Consider the following 9558-nt stretch of genomic DNA (forward strand, 5'->3'; position numbering starts at 1 on the left):
CCGTGGTATCCTGACCCAGCCCTAACGCGGCGCCTGCCGGCTCCGAGCCCCCGGTTCTGTGGTCGTGCGAGGCTGGGGAAGCGGTCGCCAGGGCTGTGTGCTCCCTCCCGGGACCGTGCTGGCTGAAGGAGGCCTTGAGTCAGACAAGACAAGGGGGCAGCGAGGACCCCGGCAGCAGGACGAAAGGGTGACCACTCGCTTTCAGAGGAAACCCAGGTTTCACACGCTGTTTCCGCTCATGCAGAAAGTGCCCGCGCGCCGTCGTGACGGGGCCGACCGTGCAGGGCTGCGCGCGGCCGGCTCATCGGCGGTGTCTCCTTGCAGCGCACTTACCGAATGCCAAAGGAGATCCGCGTGGAGCCCCAGAAGTTCGCCGCGGAGCTCATCCACCGCCTGGAGGCCATCCAGCGGACGCGGGAGGCCGAGGAGAAGCTGGAGGAGCGGCTGAAACGCGTCCGGATGGTGAGTGGGCCCCTCCTGGGGTGGGCCCCTCCTGGGGTGGGCCGCGGCCATCCCAGTTTCTGGATTAGCCTGTTCCCATTTGGTTGAGTTGAGGGCGGTGTGAGGCTCCCAGGACGCCAGCTCCCGACGCCCTCTGCCCTGTCCTGGTGGGCTGGCCGCTCTGCTGTGACGCCCGTCCCTGCGGCCGCCACTGCACGAACCCAGTCCTCACTGCCTCACGGGCATGAGGTCCCCATGGCCGGGGCCCTGGGCCCGGCCTGAGAGCAATCAGTAGGCACTCAGCAGCCGCTCCTCTGCCTGCAGGGAGCCGGGGGTCCTGTTCCACATGCTTCTGGGGAGACCCCGCCCCGCTGCCGTCCCCAAGCGGTGGCCAGGCCAGAGCAACATCAGCTCAGCTCAGGGAGGACTGTTAACGGCAGGCGACGCACACAGGCAGGTCCCACACACCCCGTGCCAGGCCCCAGGGGACAGGCTCCACGGGCACTGTGCCCATGTGGGGAGCAGAGCGTGCACTTGGCAGGGGGGCTGGGAGCCCCACTTGTCATCCCAGGTGCGAAGAGGGTCATGTTCAGACAGAGACCCCTGCGTGCTGTTTTCTGACCTGCGCCCGTGCCTGGTGGAAGGCGGGACACTCGGGCGATTTCGCGTGATCTGTGACTTATTCCTGGGCTGTAACTGCCAGAGACGCTTGGCTTCTGTGGCCCATGGGTGTCATCCTGCAGGGTTCGTTCCCCCACGTGCTCAGGGGCTTCCGTCCTGAGGCGCTGATGACAGGCGTGTCCCTCGAGCGAGGCCTTCCCCATGCTCCTTGCACTTCACCAGGTTGTTTACCCTCGAGGCCCCGTGCCCCGGGGTCCCGCAGCCGCTGTGTCGCTGGACGCTGTCGTTAGGTCTCCAGCAGGTAGGACGTTCCTACTGAAACAGCCCGGCTCGCTCAGTCGGTGGAATGAGTGACTCTTCCTCTCAGGGTTGTGAGTTCAAGCCCCATGTTGGGTGTGGAGTTTGCTTTTTAAAAAAAAGAAAAAATGGCCACTACCAGGTGGGTGTCTTCCAGCCCCTCCTCAGTACTCCACGCCCAATACCTAAACCTCAAAAACAAACAATTGTTGTGGAGGCGCCTGGCAGCTCAGCTGGTAGAGCATCCGACCCTTGATTTCAGCTCAGGTCGTGATCCCAGGGTCATGGGGTTGAGTCCCACGTAGGGCTCTGTGCTGAGCGTGTAGCCTGGCAGGATTCTGTCCCCCCTCGCCCAGGCCCCTCTTGCAGACCTGCACTCACACTCTCTCGCTCGCTCTCAAAACAAAAACAAGACACACCAAAAGCCTGATTGTTCTTGAAGGAAGTGTTTCTGTACGTGATCGCCGGACGTCCACGTTTGCCACGCAGACCTGAGCCCTCGGACCGTCAGAACCCCGGGGGGTCCTCTTTCAGCCTCCATGTTCCCCCAGGGAGTCGTGTGCGCCCGGGTCTGAAGACGCCGCCGTGGGGCACGGCCACGGTCACAGCCAGCGCTTTTCTGTCGTGCCCTCCGTGCATTGCACACGGGCCATGCCCTTGCTGTCCGGTGACACCCAGGTTTGAAATAAGGGGCCTGCCCACCCCCCACGTTTTTCAGATTCACCTAGCGTGTCAAAACCTGGGATTCGTGGTGGTGCCGGGAAGGGGGGGTGGTCACCGAGGCGACGGCCAGATGCTGAGGGAACCGCGTGAAAGTGTGTTTGAGCACCCGTGCGGAGTCACTGAACTTCTCTCCCAGCGACCAGGTGACTCCCATGTAGGCGGCGCAGTGCCCACCCACTGCCCGTCCACCAGCCTGGGGTCCAGCGGGGCTGGGTGCACACTAAGGGGGCAGCTGTGGAGGCCGCCTGTCCCTCAGGGTCCAGCGGAGGCCTCCGCGAGTGGAGGGGCTGTCGGGTGCCCGGCCTGTCTGGTAACCTTCTCTGAGGGATCAGCAGTCTGGAACGGAGTTGCCGTGGGGCACAGCAGGATTTAGCGGGAGCCAAACCCTGGCTTGCGTGCGGTCACAGGGCTGGCACCATAGCACGTCGGTGGCCCGAGCGGGCCTCCACCAACCCCCTCGGGTCACTCATGAGGTAAAAGTCCCCAGCGGTTTGTGGGAGAAGCTTAAGGAAGGAGGCGTTCACTCTCTTCTTCGTTGTAGAACCAGGCTCTCGTAATTGTGTCAAGTCTGTCGTCGTGGCTCCACGTGCCCGTGGCCCTGCAGGTGGCCGGGCTGAATGGGCATCGTAAAGGCAACCATAGGCATCCGGTGTATTTCTCTCGTGTCTGAGTTGTAGTCTCTTTCTCCATGGCCTCCCTGTCGGGTGCACACAGTTGCGCCTGGATCTACCAGACGCTCTCGGGGGCCTGGACCCGGCCGCACAGACTGCCCGGTGCTCGATGACTGAACAGATGTTCAGACCAGTAGCCCCTTGTGTTTCCCAAGTATCAGTCCGGAATCAACTGGCGGGCCCGCGGTGGCTTCTGGACACGGTGCCAGGCTCTCTGTCACAGTCTCTGGCCTGTAGCCACTCTGCCCCCAGAGGCCTCCCTCCGTCTCCGGGGGGCTCACTGCCCCGCAGGTGGCCATGCAGACCCACCTGACAGCACTGTGTGCTTCAAAACAGAACAAAACAGGAGACAATCAAATTTAACTACATATCTACCAGGAATCCGTATGGACGTGAGAGGCCCTATCTTGTATGATCTTACAAAAGGTGGCACGTATAACTATGCCATAAGCTACAGTCTTTTTTTTTTTTTATAGTTTATTTTTTTTAATTTTTTAAATTTATTTCTAGGAGAGAGAGATAGAAACAGCATGAGCAGGGGAGGGTCAGAGAGAGAGGGAGTCACAGACTGAAACAGGCTCCAGGCTCCGAGCTGGCAGTCAGCACAGAGCCCGACGCGGGGCTCGAACCCACGAACCTCGAGATCATGGCCTAAGCGAAAGTCGGACGCTTAACCGACTAAACCACCCAGGCGCCCCTAGTTTATTTTATTTTTGAGACAGAGAGAGAAGTGAGCGGGGGAGGGTCAGAGAGAGAGGGAGACACAGAATCTGAAACAGGCTCCAGGCTCTGAGCGGTCGGCACAGAACCCAAAGCGGGGCTCGAACCCATGAACCGCGAGATCATGACCTGAGCTGAAGTCGGATGCTTAACTGACTGAGCCACCCAGGTGCCCAAACTATAGTCTTTTTAAAAAAGAGAATAATTGCAAATTTTTAAATAACAGTTTTGTTGTAAAATTTGGGAGAGAAGAATAAAGAAGAAAGTGAAAACTCTTACCTAGATGGGTCAGCAAACCTATAACATTTCAAACCCATAAAACTGATTCCCTACATATGCAGAGCCCGGAGCGTCCACCACCCCCCCCCTCTGCCGCCCCCTGGGGATCGCGGGGGTCCGTGTCCCTCGGAGGGCACAGTAGAGGGTCTGGGATGTGAATTGGGGTGGGCTGTGGGAGCCCGGGGCCCCGGTCTGCCCGAGAGGGGCACGCTCCCCCTCCCCCCACCCATGCGCCTGCCCCTCTGTCCTCCTCGGTGCCACCTTCTCCCTGAGCACAGACTGAAGCGTCTGTACCTGACCACCTGTCCTAGTGAGGGGGAGGGGCTTTCCCATAAGTGATGTTTCGTAGTGGAGTTTTCGAGATTTTCGAGATAGCACAGGAGTAGCTATCCCATTCTTTCCGGTTATTACCGGATTTACTCCCTGTTATTCCGGTTTACTCCCCGTTATGCACAATTCAGTGAGGTGAGAAAATACATACAAGATTAGTCTTGGAATTAGACTGGTCAGATACGGCCCTCTTGATTGTCAGAGACTCCAGCAAAACCCAACTAGTTGTANTTCCCTACATATGCAGAGCCCGGAGCGTCCACCACCACCCCCCTGCCGCCCCCTGGGGATCGCGGGGGTCCGTGTCCCTCGGAGGGCACAGTAGAGGGTCTGGGATGTGAATTGGGGTGGGCTGTGGGAGCCCGGGGCCCCGGTCTGCCCGAGAGGGGCACGCTCCCCCTCCCCCCACCCATGCGCCTGCCCCTCTGTCCTCCTCGGTGCCACCTTCTCCCTGAGCACAGACTGAAGCGTCTGTACCTGACCACCTGTCCTAGTGAGGGGGAGGGGCTTTCCCATAAGTGATGTTTCGTAGTGGAGTTTTCGAGATTTTCGAGATAGCACAGGAGTAGCTATCCCATTCTTTCCGGTTATTACCGGATTTACTCCCTGTTATTCCGGTTTACTCCCCGTTATGCACAATTCAGTGAGGTGAGAAAATACATACAAGATTTGTCTTGGAATTAGACTGGTCAGATACGGCCCTCTTGATTGTCAGAGACTCCAGCAAAACCCAACTAGTTGTAACGTGACAATCAACCAAGAATAACAGAGCAGAGTAGTAAAGCAGAAAACAAGAGCTCTTCAGTACAAGGACGTGTTCCCTTTGAAAATATAATGGGGGCGCCTGGGTGGCTCAGTCAGTTGGGCGTCCGACTTTCGCTTGGGTCATGATCTCACGGTTCGTGGGTTCGAGCCCCGCGTCGGGCTCTGTGCTGACTGCCAGCTTGGAGCCTGGAGCCTGTTTCAGTCTGTGACTCCCTCTCTCTCTGACCCTCCCCTGCTCACGCTGTCTCTCTCTCTCTCTCCTAGAAATAAATAAAACATTAAAAAAAAAAAAAAGAAAATATAATGGAAAGGGGATGCCTGGGTAGCACGGTCGGTCAAGCATCTGACTCTTGATCTCAACTCAGGTTATGATCTACCAGTTCGTAATTTCAAGCCCCACATCAGGCTCTGTGCTGACAGTGTGGAGCCTGCTTGGGACTCTGTGTCTCTCCCTCTCTCTCTGCCCCACCCCCCAAATAAATCAACTTTAAAAGAAAACGGAAGAAAATATACTGGAAAGCATGGAAATAAACTTGAGGGCAAGGAAAATCAACTGAAAAAATAAAAATCTCTTTATTGAGAAACGGAGAAGAGAACTGAATCCCTCCCGAGGTTTCTCAGTGGGCTGGGCTGGGTGGGCGTGGTGGTCCTTAAACTGCTGGTGCGTGGCGGCCGCGGGTGTGCTCGCACTCCGCAGCACCCCGCCTTGCCCTGCCTCACCCTGAGCTCGGGGCTGCCGGCCCCCGCGGTGCTGTGCTGCGGGCTTGTTTCTGTTCCCGAGGGTGAGGTGTCTGAGTCGGCTGGCGCCAGGGGTGACTCGTGGCCTTGTCCCACAGGAGGAAGAAGGTGAGGACAGTGACATGCCCTCTGGGCCCCCGGGGGCCGCTCATAAGCTGCCGTTGGCCGCGGCCTGGCACCACTTCCCGCCCCGCTATGCCGACGTGGGCTGCGTGGCCCTGCGGGACGCGCACGAGGAGAACCCCGAGAGCATCCTGGACGAGCACGTGCAGCGGGTCATGAGGACGCCAGGCTGTCAGTCGCCGGGGCCCGGCCACCGTTCCCCTGACAGCGGGCACGTGCCCAAGATTGTGGGGGTGCTGGGGGGCGTGCCCCCTGGGCACAGTAAGCACGCGCCCAAGTCTGGGGCGAAGCTGGACGTGGCCGGCCCGCACTTGCACAGGCACGGCCACCACCACGGTCACCATGGGGCGGCCAGGCCCAAGGAGCAGGCCGAGGTGGAGGCCGCCCGCCGTGTCCAGGGCAGCTTCGCCTGGGGCCCGGAGCCGCACGGCCACATGGCCAAGCCCCGCAGCCACTCAGAGAGCGCGGGCGCCACCCCCAGCGCCGGCGACAGCCTGGCCTACAGGTGAGTGTCTGTGGCCACCTGACCCTTCCCTTGGGATCCTTTGTCCCTGAAGCAGTATCAGTAAGGGCCACGTGTGCCCTCCCGGGGAGGGAGGAGTCGCAGTGAGAGGCCGTGTCTCCTGAGGCTTCAGCTCAGGTCTTCAGGACCAGAATTCCCCTTTAAAAGTCGCCCAGCGAGGGTCAGCTGCAGACTGCAGGCAGGTGGTGACCCAAGGGCCCCACCGCCAGGCCTGTATGCCAGGCTGGCCTGGGGCTCCGGGCCGGCCAGGGCTCCAGCCTTGAAGGGTGCTTGGATCAGGGAGAGGCGTCTGGCTGAGGAGTGACCGGGTCCCGGTGCTGCCGCCACCAGGCGGGTGACTGGGCTGGGAGGGCAAAGGATGGGGTGCCCTCCCCTCCCAGCCGGTGCTGCCTGGACACCTTCCACTCCCCACCAAACACTCAGACAGCCCGCCCCGCCCCTGGCATTGGTGCACAGTCCCTGAGGACGCACAGCTCTATCAAAGCCACCACGTTCAGGGAGCCACTGTCCAGCAACAGGCCAGGGGGTAAAGTCAGCAGTTGACTCCCAGTCTCTTGGTTTTGTAGCGGGAAGGCTGGCACCGCGTCCAGAAGAAACGCCAAGAAGGCTGAGTCAGGGAAGAGCATGGGCGCCGAGGTGCCGGGCCCCTCAGAAGACGCGGAGAAGAACCAGAAGATCATGCAGTGGATCATCGAGGGGGAGAAGGAGATCAGCCGGCACCGCAAGGCGGGCCACGGGTGAGAGGCGGCGACGGCCTGGGGGGTGCGGCCCCGCCGGCCACGGGTGAGAGGTGCCCCACGTCCCGGGTGATGCAGGCGCCTGCGTGCGCCACTGACGGACGAGCCTTCGGCACGGTTCTGCCAGGGTCTTGGAAGCTGAGGCCTGGCCCCAGCCACATATCCTTACGCACGGTGGCAGTGAGCTTGCCGACACCCACCCCGAGTGGGGCCCTGTGCTGGCAGTGGGATCCTGACGTGGCTTCCGTGTCCTGGGCAGGAGTGCCTGCTGCTGAGCCCGCTCTCAAGTCCCCACGCTTCTGCCTGAGCTCCTCTTGCTGCGCCCAACCTGCCGAGGGGGGGCCTGCCTTCACACAGCTGCGGCCCGAGGTTATTTCTGGGGTGGTGACGCCTCCACGTGACAGTGACCTAAGTTACCGGGGGTTAGGCAGGTATCTGGCCGTCACTACAGACGGGCCCCCAGGAGAAGCCGTCTGTGATCGCACCTGGTCACCCCCAGCCGTCAGTAGTGTCTACACCCTCTTGAGCCCTGGACTGACCCCACTGGGTCAGGGGCTGCTCTGGGAGGGTGTGGAACTGGCCCCTGGAAACACCTTTGCTTCCTTCCATGGGTCTGTCCATTGTGGGGGGGCCCTCGGGGGCTGGCGCTGGCCCAGACCGCACGCATCACACCCAGGTCAGCTGTCTGAGCCTAGTGGGATCTGCCTGTTGGTGGGCTGGCCACCCCTCCTTCCTCAGTCTCCCACTTCCCGGACCCTCTGTTTTGAATATGGTTGGGGAGGGTGGAGTGTGTGTGCGCATGTGTGTTGTGTGTGAGAGAGAGGGAGGGAGGGAGTGGCGTGTGCACACCTGGCAGGCAGCCCAGCCCGAGCGGAGACACGGGACTGCCACCCCTGGGTCTCTGTGTCTGGTCTCCACATGGCCGTGGGAACAAGCCTCCCACCAGCGTCCAGACACCTTTGCAGTCACAGAACCCGTCCTGGGCGAGGGGGCTTTCCAGAGCCCCTGTCTTCTTTAGTTGAGAGTCTCTGGATTTCTTTCTTGGGTTTTCACAAGGAACGGCTCTGCCCCGGCTGTTTGTCCCACACCGAATGGACGGTTTCTGTGGGTGAAGAGTAAAAGGCACAACTGAAAGCAGTCTCAGGTTGGAAGGTGCTTGATGTTGGGATGGGCCATTTTCGATGGTGGCACTTCAGTCACCCGACCAGCTCTCCCTACGGCTGGGGTGCAGTGGGCCGCTGTCTTTGTTCTCAATGTTATAGGCCAGGGAGGCGGGGGGGAGAGGCGGGGGGGAGCGGAGAGAGGGGGCAGGGGTGGGCCCCAGAGCCCAGGTCAGCCCTGTGGCCAGCCCTGTGGGCCCCTTAGGAGGAAGATCCCAAGTGCCCCGGGTTTTCTTCCCTTGGGCAGGTCTGGGGTCGTGAGGGCCCTGAGCCGGTGGGGGGGCCCTCTCCCGGGGTTCCGACCTGGTGCTGAAGCCCCCTCTTCCAAGGGCGCCAGCCAAGGCCAAGAGAGGCTGCTGTTTTCAGTCTAATCCAGAGCCGCGCAGCGAAGGCTCACTGCGCAGGTCTAGAGCGCTTCGTGCTGGATAATGCACGTGGAGAGAGGTGTGCGATCACGTGGAGGAAACGTTAGAAAAAATGGAAAAAACTTTGGGGCGCCTGGGTGGCTCAGTCGGTTGAGCGTCTGACTTCGGCTCAGGTCATGGTCTCACGGTTCGTGGGTTCGAGCCCCGTGTCGGGCTCTGTGCTGACAGCTCGGAGCCTGGAGCTGCTGCAGATTCTGTGTCTCCCTCTCTCTCTGCCCCTCCCGTGCTCACGCTGTCTCTCTCTCTCTCTCTCTCTAATAAATAAAAAACATTAAAAAAAAAAAGAAGAAGAAATGTTTTAAAAAAATGAGTTACAAAAGAAGAAGGAGCGCTGTGTCACGAGATGCCAGGGTGCAGCTGCCCCCGTGCCCGCCTGTCGCCCGCTTTCAGATGCTGCAACGCCTGTTCTTTTGCTCCCAAAGGTCTTCCGGTGCCAAGAAGCAGCAGGCGCACGAGAGTCCCAGGCCCCTGTCCGTCGAGCGCCCTGGTGCCGTGCACCCTTGGGTCAGCGCTCAGCTCCGCAACTCCGTCCAGCCCTCTCACCTCTTCATTCAAGACCCCACCATGCCACCCAACCCAGCCCCCAACCCTCTGACCCAGCTGGAGGAGGCCCGCAGGCGCCTGGAGGAGGAGGAGAAGAGAGCCAGCAAGTTACCCTCGAAGCAGAGGTAGGGGCGTCAGGGAGAGCAGGCCGCACCCCCAGTCAGGGCCGCCTGGGCACAGCTTTGGGGCTGTAGCCCCCCGGGGCCTGGGCACGCCAGCAGTTCTGGTTTCTCTCCAACGGGACGCCTGCGGGGCGGGGCGGCAGGCCGCCGCGCGGTNGCCAGCAAGTTACCCTCGAAGCAGAGGTAGGGGCGTCAGGGAGAGCAGGCCGCACCCCCAGTCAGGGCCGCCTGGGCACAGCTTTGGGGCTGTAGCCCCCCGGGGCCTGGGCACGCCAGCAGTTCTGGTTTCTCTCCAACGGGGCGCCTGGGGGGCGGGGCGGCAGGCCGCCGCGCGGTGTGA

At 60.9% G+C, this 9558-nt stretch overlaps 1 protein-coding gene across 2 annotated transcripts in view; it reads left to right on the top strand.

Annotated features, from left to right (window-relative positions):
- The window catches only part of AXIN1 (axin 1), a 61616-nt gene that overhangs the window by 44802 nt on the left and 7256 nt on the right, over nucleotides 1–9558 (top strand). Inside the window, exons 5-8 of one of the 2 annotated variants that reach the window (XM_077762710.1) lie at nucleotides 325–462; nucleotides 5684–6213; nucleotides 6798–6968; nucleotides 8976–9316. In XM_077762710.1, the coding sequence (XP_077618836.1) occupies nucleotides 325–462; nucleotides 5684–6213; nucleotides 6798–6968; nucleotides 8976–9225 (1089 nt within the window). In that variant the 3' untranslated portion in view covers nucleotides 9226–9316. Of the gene's footprint in view, nucleotides 1–324; nucleotides 463–5683; nucleotides 6214–6797; nucleotides 6969–8975; nucleotides 9317–9558 lie in introns of those variants that run through there. The other variant, XM_077762711.1, reaches the window with a different exon arrangement.

This window comes from Crocuta crocuta, unplaced genomic scaffold, assembly GCF_008692635.1.
Source record: "Crocuta crocuta isolate KB4526 unplaced genomic scaffold, BGI_CrCroc_1.0 scaffold234, whole genome shotgun sequence".
NCBI lineage: Eukaryota > Metazoa > Chordata > Mammalia > Carnivora > Hyaenidae > Crocuta > Crocuta crocuta.